General features: G+C 44.4%; 1 protein-coding gene across 1 annotated transcript in view; it reads left to right on the forward strand.

The window, feature by feature from the left end:
* Positions 1-15,866, forward strand: part of insrb (insulin receptor b) — a 196,143-nt gene that overhangs the window by 135,767 nt on the left and 44,510 nt on the right. Inside the window, 2 exon segments of the mRNA XM_080735499.1 lie at positions 10,475-10,614; positions 13,403-13,547. Coding sequence (XP_080591625.1) covers positions 10,475-10,614; positions 13,403-13,547 — 285 coding nt within the window.

The following is a 15,866-nucleotide window of genomic DNA, read 5'->3' on the forward strand; positions in this document are numbered from 1 at the left end:
CGCAAACAATCTTAACGATTTTTCACGACGATACGACGCTCACTCATTCACAATCGGAGTGGCCGATCATTAAAAATAAACACGCTATGAAAACGCACGCACGCTGGGCCCGACCCCGGCCCGCCCCAACTAGTCTGACCACTCAACACAATGGGCTGCCTTGTCAAGTGGTCAGATGGGTGGCCTGCTGCTGCAGAGCAAGACTTTGGAGATTTCTTTTTTTTACAAAGTTGGGCCCTGATCCAGGAAAGGTTGAGAACCCACGGAACCAGAGCGTTGCATTTTGAGAAGCTGAATTTATGATTTTCCATGTGTGGGGGAGAGAGAGAGAGAGAGAGACCGAGACGGGAGGAGAGACGGGGACTATCCTCCCGTCTCTCTTTTTTCTTTCCTTTATTTGTGTTGTTTTGGAGCGTTCATTACAGACTGTTTCCACTCAGACAGAAGTCGTAGTCGGGGGGTTTGCCGGCCGGACTGATACCTACTGTAGTATTAAGAGCTTAATACCATGGAAGCTTGGAGCTTGGGCCCGGCTGTGTAACGGCTCATTTGTTAGCATCGTGGTAGATAGTAGGAGGGAGGCCAGCCAAGGACCAACACCGCTCCCCTGGGACTGTTGTGTGTGTGTGTGTGTGTGTGTGTGTGTGTGTGCATGCGTGCAGGGGCGTCACAAGGGGGGGGGGGGGGGGGGGAGACTGAGTTACTGGGGCCCAAGGTGGAGGGGGCCTTAATTATTTGATGCTTTAACTATTGAAAAAGTAAGCAATTTACCCCGAGTGAGAGGACATTATGCTCTCATAATGTCCGCAGTGAGGGTGTTATCGGACGAGGCGCAGCCGAGTCCGATAACACCCTCACTCAGGACATTATGAGAGCATAATGTCCGACCCCGAGTGGTAAATAGCTTTTCTACCACTTTTTCCCGTATACATGAAAGAAAACACATAGTTGTAACTTGCAAGGATCTTAAGTTACAATCATTATTGCCTATAAAACTTCCGCGAGACAGCAGATAGTTCCACAAACAACATCTTCTACTCACCAACAGATGGCGCCAACTCCATACTAATCCATGCGTCTAGCTTACAGCTAAGCTAACGTCAGTTAGAAGTACCGTTCCGGCCGTAAATAGAGGCTGTTCGCTTCCAGAAAGGCATAGGTTCAGAGAAAAGGGGCTTTAAAGTTGGCGGATTGCATTGGATCCAAATAAATCGGCGACTATAGCATGCACGTTAGTAAACATAGGACCGTTGCCACCGTCATTTGTTGGTTGGGGGAAAGGTGTTCCGACTACCTCCTGAAGTCCCCGGATGTACACTGAGGTGCATTGATCTCGGACAAGTCCTCATACAACTTTGCGGCAGTTGTTTTGTCATAACCTCCGGAATTTAGCCAATCAGAATCCAGTATTTGAACACGTGACTAGAAAAAGTGGTAGAATACCAGATATACAAGCTCACAGCGCGGCACCGAGTTCACGACTTTTTGAAAAGTCATGAAAATGTGTGCAAATCTATGTATTTTTTAAGCGAACATTTTTAACTCAAATTTTGCTTCTGGGGGGGGGGGGGGTCCCTGGAACTAAATGTTTTGAGATGGGGGTCCGTGGCCAAATACATATAATTTTGGGGGTCCTTCACGTGAAAAAAGTTTGAGCACCACAGACATAGAAACATAGGTTTTTTTCAAAAAACCTCAGAAGGATTTGAAATATTCAAAGACTTGCACAAAATGTTCACGATTTTTCAAAAATAGCAGATCTACAAGCTCGCAGCGCGGCGCTGTGAGCTTGTATATCTGCTATTTTTGAAAAATCGTGTATGCGCATGTACTGGTAGAGGAAGTCGTCAACATCAGTTTGTTGTAACGATGTGCGTGCCTGTGTGTGTGTGTGTGTGTGTGTGTGTGTGTGTGTGTGTGTGTGTGTGTGTGTGTGTGTGTGTGTGTGTGTGTGTGTGTGTGTGTGTGTGTGTGTGTGTGTGTGTGTGTGTGTGTGTGTGTGTGTGTGTGTTGAGTCACAGAGGGGAGGTTACAATTAGAGCCCGACCGATACCATTTTTTCCGACCGATACCGATATCCGATGTTGGAGAGTGCTAGAGCACCGATACCGATACGATACCGATGTTTTGTAAAAAAAAAAAATATTCATTTAAGATCATTTAATTGACAGCTCGCCCCTCGGATAAATGGTCAGATTATTGCTTTTTTTGTGCTTTTCATGTCAAACTTTAAGTTTGGTCGCAGTTATCAATTTCTATTGCTTGTTGGATAATAATACTCTTTTAATTTGGGGGTTCTGCTGTGTTTTGTCTCGTTTATGAATTAATATGTGTCTTTTATCCAAACGTAAATGCATTGCCAAGCAATTAAACAACACAAGTTCTATAGTCTATAGTCAGACATCTATATTTCTCTGTGGATTTTCACATAGGCCTACACACCTTCCTCCACCGCAACATGAAAAATCAGAGTTAGACAGTGCATGTGGTGAGTGAACGACACACGAGAGGCAGCAGCTCCAGTAGTGTTGGCTTGCATCTTGGACTATTATACTGCACTCTGCTGGATAATTCTGGTATTGCCCACACATAGGCCTATATAACTCAGGGTTTCATGCTCTATCCGCAGACACGTTACAGACAATTAACTCAGTTACTGCCAATATGCCTTCTTTGGGTTCTCCCTGCCATAAATCTCCATAGACTTCCATGTAATTTATAGTGCACAGATCATGCACGCCCATGCACAGAGCATGCACCATGTTTGTGCAGGCTGTTCACAGCTTTCAAACAAAAAAATCAGATTGGAAATCCGTTCAGGCATTCTTGAGAAAATAGCCATTATGTTTTACGTTTCATGTTATGTAAGCAAAGATGGCTGCCCTGTATGAAAGATGGGGTTGTATGGGGGGTGGAACATGCAAAATCGTGATTGAAATCATGTTTACTAGATTTAATGGGGTAAAAAAAAATAAAAAATAAAATATCGGTATCGGTGGAATAATTGACCGATACCGATACCGATACCTGCAAAACGACCGATATATCGAATTGACCGATATATCGGTCGGGCTCTAGTTACAATAAGGGCAGCATAAACACAGCATTAATACAGAGGAGGCCGCGCGGTGCGGTGCTCTGGTGGCCCCCCGTACGGTGAACAATAGCTGCTTTTGTTGGGCGCTGCCCACAGCTCAGGGGCTGCTTTAAAACAGGTGGCTGCCTTTTGATGTCATTGTCTCCCCCTTTACCCCGGAGGTTTTTGGAAGCCTGATTGGATTTCTTTTAACGCCCCCCCCCGCCCACCCCCACCGCCCCACGTTAGCAGATCAGTTTTTCCAGGAATCGGGACATTTTGAGGCGACTGTGTGTTCGACTTGTCCTTCGACTTGTCGCACCAAATTCTGGGCCCTGGGTACAAGGATTCACTGTGCTGGGCCCCCCATGAATGCTTTAACTATTGAAAAATAGCAGATATACAAGCTCACAGCGCGGCACCGAGTGCCGCGCTGCGAGCTTGTAGATCTGCTATTTTTGAAGTTTTTGAAGTCTTTGAATATTTCAAATCCTTTTTGAAAAAAAACTACGGTATGTCAGTGGTGCTCAAACCTTTTCATGTGAAGGACCCACAAAATTATATGTATTTGGCCACGGACCCCCATCTCAAAATATTTTGTTCCAGGTACCCCCAGAAGCAAAATTTGAGTTACAAATGTAAAAAAAATATACCTTGATTCCAATTCAATTCAAAGGAGCTTTATTGGCATAGATAAACATACGTTTACACTGCCAAATCAAGTGTCAAAAATAAAATAAAAACGGTTGAAAATGGGGAACACATTCAGTTGGAGGGGGTACAGCATGTGCAAACAGAGCTATGTCGCATCGTGTCATTTTATATACATATACAGGGTATGAAGCTTTTGGAACACATAGCAGCATTGTTTTTCCTGAACACAATTTAGATAGTATAAGAAAAAAAATAAAGACTCAGTTGTAGAATGCATACCCAATTGACGCCCCTAGGGGACGGACGGACGGACGGACGGGCGGACGGATGGACGTTCCTTTTTGCTTATGTCTAAAGCAGATCTGTGTGGTTGGGGATGTCAAGGCTAGGAGTGGAATTAAAGAGAGGGATTATGTTCTTTGGAGAGGGCTTGAGGGAGGGAGGGGGGGGGGGGGGAAACACACACACACAGATTGCTGCTCATTTGTGAATGAAGTAGTTAGTGGTGGTGTGTCTCTGGTAGAGATGGGACGATAAGCCATATTATCGTATCGTGGAGATTTAATTTTATCGTGATGTCGTCCTCTGTCATGCACTGGGATCAATTCACCTTTTATTTGCCGAGCTGCATGTCCGGTACCACTTAAACCCTCTATCGGTAAAAGGTACTTATAATATAGGTACGTGATACAGTCTTTTTTTCACTCTCTATCAAATGTTCCGCCCCAGGATAATGGATCTTGATTATCGCGATGATATCGTAAATCGCGATAATTTATTTTGTCACAATAATCGTGATATGAAATTGTCATATCGTCCCATCCCTCCCTAGTCTCTGGCCTGCTCGCTACACTGGTCCTGGCTTTTGTGAATGAATTCCTGAAAGGCAACGCTATCAAGGCCACGCACTGCTCTGTGTGTGTGTGTGTGTGTGTGTGTGTGTGTGTGTGTGTGTGTGTGTGTGTGTGTGTGTGTGTGTGTGTGTGTGTGTGTGTGTGTGTGTGTGTGTGTGTGTGTGTGTGTGTGTGTGTGTGTGTGTGTGTGTGTGTGTGTGTGTGTGTGTGTGTGTGTTGTAGGAAGAGAGGACGCCTCAGAGAGAGAGAGTGTGAGTGAAACGGAGCGAGGCCCTTTAGGGACTGCAGCTGGCGTTCCAGTTGTTTTGTTGTGTCTGATTGGGCTCTGTGTGTGTGTGTGTACAGTATGTGCGCGCATTTATTTGTGCATGAAGGACAGAACTATGTGAAGCCGAACATGTGACTGTGTGTATTCGTAAAAAAGAAAAGGAGAAAGAATAGAACCTCAGCACTTGGAGTACAGATTACATAATCTAATTATGCCTCTAAAAGCCAATGGATTAATTACAGGATTTATCAGGTTAATTGGGAGAATTATGTAGATCCATCCCCTCTGAATCTGTCTGCCCAAATCGAGAATCCACCACGGCCCTGTTTTATTTGGCCCAATAATCCTATGGCTGATTATTTTCAAAAAGCAGTTATTTATTCTTTGTCTTTGGGGGGTGCGGGGTGGATTCTCTGAGCCTTTAACCCATTTAGGCCTAGAATTATTGAATGCTTTAACCAGTGAAAAATAGCAGATATACAAGCTCACAGCGCGGCACCGAGTGCCGCGCTGCGAGCTTGTAGATCTGCTATTTTTGAAAAAGTTGTGAAAATGTGTGCAAATCTTTGAATATATGTATTTTCAAAGCGAACGTTTGTAACTCAAATTTTGCTTCTGGGTGGTCCCTGGAACTAAATATTTTGAGACGGGGGTCCGTGGACAAATACATATCATTTTGGGGGTCCTTCACATGAAAAGGTTTGAGAACCACTGACATAGTAGTCTCTCAAGAACAGACTAACTGAGCTCCAGTTAAGTGAAAAGGACCTTTTCTTTGACGATGGCTGGCCAGATTGCTGACATAGAAACATAGGTTTTTCAAAAAAACTCAGTGCCGCGCTGTGAGCTTGTAGATCTGCTATTTTTCAATAGTTAAAGCATAAAATAATGATACACAATAATGTGTACCCGTTCTAATGGACAGGTTCAGTGAAGAGAGACAGGAAACAGGAAGAGAGCGTAGGTGAGTGACGCCTGATTTGGAATCGCACTTGATTTCTGGGTGGAGCCGTTTGTTTTCACGCCCGTCGGCAGGTTAGTTACTCACCAGCGTTAGTTTCAGTGAGGTTAGGTTTAGAGTTAGGCATAGTTTTACTGAGGTTAGGGTTAGAGTTAAGCCCTTTGCACACAGGACAGTTGCGTTTTTTTTCGTTTGCGGCATGAATAAAACGCATTGGATTTGGTGTGCAAGGCTGTGCGGAATCGGCGCTGCGGATCCAAAAATGAGTCATAAAAGGAATGATGAGTTTTTTACCGCATGCGACAAGACGCACGAATCGAACTGGTTTCGATCGAGAAAAAAACGCACGGCGGCAGCCACTCGTCGCACGGCTAATTCGGAGCCGGTGTGCATGAGGTCATAGAGAATCATTGTTTTCTTTTCAAAAAATTATATTGTCCGTTTTATCCGTGCGGTTAAACGCGCCTGTGTGCAAAGGGCTTTAGGGTTAGGTTTAAGTGGTCGCACCTCCGCGCGGTCCAAGCGAACAAAAAGGAGCGCTCCCTAGCTCCAGTTCAGCCAATCAAAAGCTTCCATGGGCGGGGTTTGCCCAGAACTCATGTGCGTTTCCAAATAACGCTATTTTTGGCTAAAGTTCTCAGAATATACTGTATGGACACTAGGGTTCAAGAGGTCAATATAACAAAGGAAGAAAAGGGTTTCTTATCACAAAAACATTTGGAGGACCCCCTGTAGTAACTCTGTGGACCCCGTAGGGGTCCCGGACCCCCTGTTGAAGACCTTTGCTTTAGAGTCCACGTGCCTTAACTGTTCGGCGTCCGCTAATAGACCATAGTTCTAATTCCTTTTTTTTAAACGATTCATCAAAATTGCAAGCGCAAATGTAAATATTTCCGAAGATGCATCATTTTCTAAAAGCAGGTCACCCGTGTTATGTCCATCTGCCTTTTGGGGTCGTTTCTGGTATAGACATGGAGCCACAGGGATTTAGTCCCTGTATATGTGTGTGTGTGTGTGTGTTAGTGTGCGTGCGTGTGTGTGTGTGTGTGTGCGTGTGTGCGTGCGTGCGCTTGTGCGTGCGTGTGTACAGTATGTGTGTGCACACGTGTGACTGGATGTTGTGATTTATTCCGTTTCACATCCCAGACCCAGACAGATGTTTACTGTTTGCTTTCCCCCCAGAAAAAGTCGTCTTGTTATTTCATAAAGGGCGTGTCACGCTGCGTCTTGATCCGCGCCGCGCCAACACATCACATCCACATTCCAGGCTCCTTCACATTCCGTCCTCTTCTCCATTTCATATCGGTTCAGGGCAGGACGTTTATTATTTGATCTTTTATTTATTTGTCGCCCCAACCCGGCCGGCCCCCCTCGTAGTGGTATGTACGTTACGCAATTCAGCAGCCACTTTCGCTGTGTTGTACAGTACGTCTAACCCCGTGTTGTGGTTCACTTCCACTTAGAGCATCGCCCAGGGACCTTAGTGACCTGCCAATGTCTCACTTGTTATGTAGGAATGTAAATAAACAACAGTCAGAGCGGAGTGCATTATGGTGAGGTTGTTATGAAGGTTGTAGTCCAGGGTTCCCCAATAGGCGGCCCGCGGGCCATTTGCGGCCCGCGGGGGGCTACTGTCTGGCCCCCACCAACCCCAGTAATAATGGTGGTAAAAGAGCAACAACATTAGTATATCTTCGTTGTCGGGTGGAAACCTCATATCTCCAAATTTGTACGTCTCACAAAAGTAGTGAAAACAGCAGATCTACAAGCACACAACGCCTCGCACCGCGAGGCGTTGTGTGCTTGTAAATCGGCTGTTTTCACTAGTTTAAATCATTTTTAAAATGATAAATGCAAAATGAACGGTTTTGGACATACAAGATTTTCACCCGACAACGACGATATCTGAACTGTCGCTGGAGTAGTGGGAACGCCACCGTCGCCCCCTGCAATGTTGTAGCCCTCGGCTTGGTACCCTAGACATGATTCGGCCCTTGGGGAAAACAAATGGGGGAACCCTGTTGTAGTCTGTTAGGAGGAATGCATGGAGTGTTTCTGTTTATCAGATGGATCAGATAAGGAGGATGCGCTCATCAGCCACTATATGGCTGTCAATGGCAATGTGTTCAGTCAGGACACCAAGCCCATAAGTCGTTCACTCAGTTGTAAGGTGTTCTACATAAAGCCTGATTTATACTTTGTCGTGTGATGGAGCTGGTGGTTCCGAAAGTACTCTACATGCTCCAGCGCTATGCAATGCACTTGGCGAGTGTACACTGGAGTATAAATGAAGCTTAAGAGTGCAAACTAGGGGTGGCATAGCTCAGGGGTAGAGAAACCGTCATTAGAGCATGAAGGGTTCACAGTTCGAATCCGGGCTCCCCCTGAGTTAATGTCGAAGAGTCCTTGAGCAAGACTCTGAACCCCTGGTTGCTCCCGGTGAGCAGGTTGGTGCCTTGGTTTCCTCCGCCATCTGTGTATGAATGTGTGCGTGAATGGGTGAATGTAATGCACAATCTAGGTAAAGCGCCTTGGATAAAATCGCTATATAAATGTAACATTTACCATTTAACTATGCAAACACACTTAAACTCTCTATCTCTCTCTCACACACGCACGAGTGTAAGCGACACACGCACATGTGTACGCGACACACACATGCACACGCACACACATACTGTATGCTCTCACGTCCTTTAGTAGGTGTTCAGGGCTTGGATGTTAACCCATTTAGGCCTAGAATTATTGAATGCTTTAACCAGTGAAAAATAGCAGACATGCAAGCTCACAGCGCGGCTGCGAGCTTGTAGATCTGCTATTTTTGAAAAAGTCGTGAAAAAGTGTGCAAACCTTTGAATATAGGCCTATGTAATTTTAAAGCGAATGTTTGTAACTCAAATTTTGCTTCTGGGTGGTCCCTGGAACTAAATATTTTGAGATGGGGGTCCGTGGCCAAATAAATATCATTTTGGGGGTCCTTCACATGAAAAGGTTTTAGCACCACTGACATAGTAAAGACTGTCAAGAACAGTTAACTGAGCACCAGTTAAGTGAAAAGGACCTTTTCTTTGACGATGGCTGGCCAGATTGCTGACATAGAAACATTGGTTTTTCAAAAAACCTTAGAAGGATTCAAAAGACACTTATAGAATCGGGTCAAAATTCAAATTGTCACGATTTTTCAAAAATAGCAGATCTACAAGCTCGCTCTGAGCTTGTATATCTGCTATTTTTCAATAGTTAAAGCATAAAATAATGATACACAATAATGTGTACCCGTTCTGAAGTAAGCAATTTACCCCGAGTGAGAGGACATTATGCTCTCATAATGTCCGCAGTGCGGGTGTGATCGGACGAGGCGCCAGCCGAGTCCGATAACACCCGCACTCAGGACATTATGAGAGCATAATGTCCGACCCCGAGTGGTAAATAGCTTTTCTACCACTTTTTCCCGTATACATGAAAGAAAACACATAGTTGTAACTTGCAAGGATCTTAAGTTACAATCATTATTGCCTATAAAACTTCCGCCATAACAACAAATAGTGCCACAAACAACATCTTCTACTCACCACCAGATGGCGCCAACTCCATGCTGAGACAGATGTCTAGCTTACGCGACCGAGTATTTCCCGGTGAATCTGTGCGCAAAGGTGGGGGCCGATGGGCAAGGAGGGTTGCGAGCTTATGAGAAACAACTAAAATAAGACCTTAAAACCTGGCGAAAACAGTTGCGTGCATTAGCGCAAATGGAAAACATTCAATTAACTTCTGAAAAGCCTACACGGCCTTTAAACAGCGTGCATACGGTGCATTAGATGAGGATAAATGAAATCATTAAATGGAAATCATTAAATTAACTTCTGAAAAGGCTTCTTCTAAGCCTACACTATATAGCCTACTAAAAACGAGTGAATCTTGCCACACGTGAATAATTGTGGTTCAGTGGTTGTAAACAATAACACAGACAATATAAAATCCTTAGTCTAGTTGTGGGAAGAAAAGGATATCATCATCATCATGGCCCCAAATAACTTTTAAATATCTTGCAATTGGAGACGAGTCTCTTACTAAATCGGCAAGAGTGCCTCTCATTTTCAATACATAAAGGCTAAGCTATAGAACCTCTCCATCATCAGCAATAGTCAGTGGTGGTGCGTGTCCCCCAGACCCCCACACTCCCAAGCCCCCACCTTTGCGCACAGATTCACCGGGAAATACTCGGTCGCCTAGCTTACAGCTAAGCTAACGTCAGTTAAAAGCACCGTTCCGGCCGTAAATAGAGGCTGTTCGCTTCCAGAAAGGCATAGGTTCAGAGAAAAGGGGCTTTAAAGTTGGCGGATTGCATTGGATCCAAATAAATCGGCGACGATAGTACGCACGTTAGTAAACATAGGACAGCTGCGACCGTCATTTGTTGGTGGGGGGAAAGGTGTTCCGACCATAGGTTCCGACTCCCTCCTGAAGTCCCCGGATGCGTTCATCGCGTATTGATCTCGGAAATGTGCCTCATTTGCATGTACATCCGGGCATTTCACACATTCCGGCTATTGTGGCCTCATTTACTACTGTTTTAAGCCAATCACAATCCAGTATTTGAACACGTGACTCGAAAAAGTGGTAGAATGGGTTTTAATGTGCCTATGTGTGTCTTTGCACAGGTTGGAGTGTTCACCGTGTGCAGGCCTGTGTCCTAAGCTGTGCGTGGGGAACAAGACCGTGGACTCTGTGAACTCTGCCCAGGACCTGAGAGGCTGCACCGTCCTCCACGGCAACATGATCATCAAGATCCGAGGGGGGAGTGAGTACTACTGCTCCCTGAGCCTGGTTTATGTTCTCATGCTGGCACACCATCACCTGAAAATAGACGAATCTATGAATTTGTGGACTGGCCACTGGAAGACTGGCTGAACGAAAAGGTCTTGTTCAGTGGGACAGGGTTCCCACGGTCATGACATTCCTGGAAATATTTTGAAATTAGAAAAATATTTTTTCCAGTACTGGAAAAGTTTTGGAATTTATAAAGGGTCCTGGAAGGTCCTGGAAAAAATAGCTATGCATTGTCTTTGGTTATTGATTTTGTTAACTCATTTAACGCTGATCCCGAGTATACTCGTGAAAAATACTCGAGTATTTAGAGTGCCGATCCCGAGTATACTCGCGTAAAATACTGTATATAGAGTAACGCCGGCACCCTTACCCTACGGTCCGTTGGAAAGTCCTGGCACGATTGGACTCGCCGATTCATCATCATCACGGATCCACGTGCACAAAATAGTAATCCCTTAACATGGAGGCCGACGGTGGATCTCATCTTTAATGTCCATTTTCTCCAAACAACACTTTTAAAGCCAAGGATGGCATTAGATTCTCGCTACAATAACGTAATAACAAAGGCAGCGATCGGCCATTTTAGCAACGGCATGGGGTGACGATCGCTTCCGTTGAATGACGTCATGACGTCAAACCGGAAGTGTTTACACTATGGACTTCTGGCCTTCAAAATAAGAGAATGGCAGCGTATGGAGCCTGCGAGAGGCACGTTGGACATTTAACCCGTTCATGTCTGGAGCACTAAATGGGTTAATACCTCTGAAATGACAAATTAAACATTGGCCAAATTGTCAAATATTAGAGGCAGAAATTGTGAAAATAGCCGATTTGCGAGGCGTTGTGAGCATGTAGGTCTGCTATTTTCACAATATTTTCACAATAGAAACTCTTAGTGCTCGTGCCGGGGTCCCCAGTTAAAATATGATTATTTCGGGGGTCACGGCCTGAAAAGGTTGAGAACCACTGGCATACACTACCTGTCTTTGGGCATTGCGCATAGGAGTAAACGACTTGTTATTGAGTTGAATTATTGTTATAAGTCCTGTAAATTGGGTTAAATATTCTGGAAAAGTTTTGGAAATTAATTGGTAAAAATGTGTGGGAACCCTGTTCAAAGAATTTGTAAACCGGCGAAAGCTCACGTGCAGCTGGGCGAAAGGAATCCATGAAAGGAATCTGCCCTAGGCCTCCTCTCGAGAGATACTTGATGTCTCTGTCGACCTTTCCATCTCTCTCTCATTTTGCTTATCGTTCCCCTGTCAGGTTATTTTGTCAAAACAGATGTTTGCATGATGAAATACTGTATGTCAATTACCCCTTTATTAATAATGTTACGGAGCAATCTGTAGCTCATATTTCTCAGCCTGTTTGTTTGTTGTGTTCTCCCACTGTTAGTCCAGTGGTTCTCAACCTTTTCAGGCCACGATCCCCAAAATAATCATATTTTAACTGGGGACCCCCCCCACCCTGATGAGCACTGAGAGTTGAGGCATAACATTTTGTATAACACGGTTCTTGCGAGGCGTTGTGAGCATGTAGATCGGCTATTTTCACAAGTTCTGCCTCTAATATTTGACAATTTGACCAATGTTTAATTTGTCTTGAAAAGTCCTTAAATTGTCACTTTAGAAATGTGCATATACCCTCTATATAGTCTATACACTTAAACTGTATGTTGGTTTGTTTACTGTCGAGTGAGAAAACAATGTTGTGCACATTAAAGTTAATCATCTGGGGACCCCCCAAAATAATTTGGGGACCCCCCTGAGGGTTTAGAACCACTCTGTTAAACAACCTGTTGGTCCACCCATCTCTCTGTACAGCGGTATTCCTTTGTCTTGAACCCTGCGGCTGTCTGTCTTGTCTGACCTTTTCTGTGTCTCCCGTAACAGACAGACAACCCAGCGGTTGTCTACAGGGGTGTCGCACCAAATTCTGGGCCCTGGGTACAAGGATTCACTCACATTTTGTGCTTTAACTATTGAAAAATAGCAGATATACAAGCTCACAGCTTGTATATCTGCTATTTTTCAATAGTTAAAGAATAAAACAATTAAGGCCCCCTCCACCTTGGACCCTAGTAACTCAGTCCCACTTCCCCCCCCCCCCCCCCCCCCCCCGGCTGTCTTGACCAGGGGTTCCCAAACTTTTCTGTCTCAGGGCACCCCATAAATATGTTTTTAATCCGAGGCACCCCTACATTATAATTCTCAGTCCCAGCACCTTATATTTATAGCATATCGTCGTTGTCGGGTGGAAACCTTGTATGTCCAAAACCGTTCGTTTTGTATTTATCATCTATAAAATGTACTAAACTAGTGAAAACAGCCGATCTACAAGATCGATTGTAGATCGGCTGTTTTCACTAGTTTTGTGCGACAGTCTTGTATGATGAAGCAGGGCTTTGCTTTAGCAAAAGACGTACACATTTGAAACTTGGAGATACAAGGTTTCTGCCCGACAGTGGCGACATTTTAGTGATTATGTTGGCAGGAAAACGTTGAGATAATAGCCATTTTGGTTAGAACTGACTGAAAATAACTTTGTACTTCAAGTTTAAAATGATACTAAATATTTTTTCAAGTGTCCAAATAGATTCCAAATATCATCAAATGATCTCGCGGCACCCCAGGACTGCAGTCGTGGCACCCCAGGGTGCCCCGTCACCCACTTTGAAACCCCCTGGTCTTGAGGACACCATCATGACCATGGTTATCTGTCTGTACGTCTGACCGCTTCTCTCCCCCTCCTGGTAGATAACATAGCAGCTGAGCTGGAGGCCAGCCTGGGGCAGCTGGAGGAGATCACGGGCTACCTGACCATCCGCAGAGCCTACGCCCTGGTCTCCCTCTCCTTCCTCCGCAAGCTGCGCCTCATCAGGGGAGACCAGCTGGAGTCAGAGTAAGTCCTCCGCTCTGCTCTCCTCTCGCCCTCGGCCGGCTTTGTTCTTTTTGATGGGAAAACTGTGTTTTGAGTTGTGATTGATAGTAGATTCATACCGTTCTCTGACAAATGTCGGTAGGCAAGCAGTGTATGACATTGATTGATTGAGTATTTTACTAGACACAAATGGAGAACAGTATCGACCTCTTTCCGCGGGAATTTACTGGAGATTCTTTTGCGCCACACTTCCGGTTAACAGCAGACATACAAGCTCACGTCGCGTCGCAGATGCAGCCGTTGTGAGCTTGTAGATCACATCCGGCTGCGTCGCCGGAAGCTCCGTGCAACTTCTGCACAATGCACGATGGGATGTCGGAAAGTTGTGGAAAGTATAGTCAGTACAATAAAACAAGAATAATTGCGACCGTAAGGTCACAGTTTAGTATCAAAACCTCCACCGTCCGTCCGTCGGTCGGTCGGTCGGTCGGTCGGTCGGTCACACGTCACACCTTTGCCCTGCTCATATCTCCGCATCAGTATGACATCACACCACATGTGTACACAAACCTTTGTGTACGTTGCTGTGGCAACAGTCTGTTGTTGCTGGTCTGTTAGTGTACGTTAGCAACCACCAAAAAAAAACATGGTTTTACCCTAGCAACCAACTGTTTACCCTAGCAACCAACTGTTTACCATAGCAACCATGTTTTTTTTACCCTAGTCTCAATATATTGAATCCACTTTCACAATGTAAAGTCCAGTTCAACATTTCAAACACCAAAAATGGTAAAATACCAAACAATACAGGTTCTCAGGGTTCTTGAAGATCAAGAGTCTTGGTCAAATACTTCTGTTGGTTTCTGCACTGATCATCTTTACTACCATATGAAGAACGGAAAGACAGATTTTGTTCGGCGGTTCCCGACATTCGGTCGTGTTGGAAGTCACCATTATTACAGAAATATATACTGCATGCTATGCTGAACGTAATCCACTTAGTGTCATCTTTTCAAAATGCATATTTACCGTACAGTTTGTGTTTGTATGCTTATTTCGCAATACCTATTGCGCAATCCTCTGTAGAGTGAGTTTGTCATTATCATCACGAAGGTATCGGGTTTCAAGAGGGAAGGGGGGGGTTAGAGAGAGAGAGAGAGGAGAGAGAGAAGAGAGAGAGAAGAGAGAGAGAGAGAGAGAGGTACAGTAACATACAGTAGATTACAGTACAGTAAGATACAGTACAGCACAGCATAGTACAGTACAATACGGTACAGCAAGGTACAGTAGAGTACAGCAAAGTACAGTACAATACGGTACAGCAAGGTACAGTAGAGTACAGCAAAGTACAGTACAATACGGTACAGCAAGGTACAGTAGAGTACAGCAAAGTACAGTACAATACGGTACAGCAAGGTACAGTAGAGTACAGCAAAGTACAGTACAATACGGTACAGTCAGGTACAGTAGAGTAAAGCAAAGTACAGTAAGGTAAAGTAGAGTACAGTACAATATGGTACAGTCAGGTACAGTAGAGTACAGCAAAGTACAGTACAATACGGTACAGTCAGGTACAGTAGAGTACAGCAAAGTACAGTAAGGTAAAGTAGAGTACAGTAGAGTACAGCAAAGTACAGTAAGGTAAAGTAGAGTACAGTAGAGTACATTAAAGTACAGTACAGTAAGGTAAAGTAGAGTACAGTAGAGTACATTAAAGTACAGTACAGTAAGGTACAGTAGAGTACAGTAGAGTACATTAAAGTACAGTACAGTAAGGTAAAGTAAGGTACAGTAGAGTACATTAAAGTACAGTACAGTAAGGTATAGTAAGGTACAGTAGAGTACATTAAAGTACAGTACAGTAAGGTATAGTAAGGTACAGTAGAGTACATTAAAGTACAGTATAGTAAGGTACAGTAGAGTACATTAAAGTACAGTACAGTAAGATATAGTAAGGTACAGTAGAGTACATTAAAGTACAGTACAGTAAGGTATAGTAAGGTACAGTAGAGTACATTAAAGTACAGTATAGTAAGGTACAGTAGAGTACATTAAAGTACAGTACAGTAAGGTACAGTAGAGTAAGTAAAGTACAGTACTGTAAGGTACAGTACAGTACAGTAAGGTACAGTAGAGTACAGTAAAGTACAGTACAGTAAGTGGATGGATGGATGGATGGATGGATGTGGATGGATGGATGCATGGATGGATGGATGGATGGATGGGTGGATGGATGGATGTGGATGGATGGATGGATGGATGGATGTGGATGGATGGATGGATGGATGTGGATGGATGCATGGATGGATGGATGGATGTGAATGGATGGATGTGGATGGA

Source organism: Nannobrachium achirus, assembly GCF_963921795.1.
Source record: "Nannobrachium achirus genome assembly, chromosome: 1".
Classification (NCBI taxonomy): Eukaryota; Metazoa; Chordata; class Actinopteri; order Myctophiformes; family Myctophidae; genus Nannobrachium; species Nannobrachium achirus.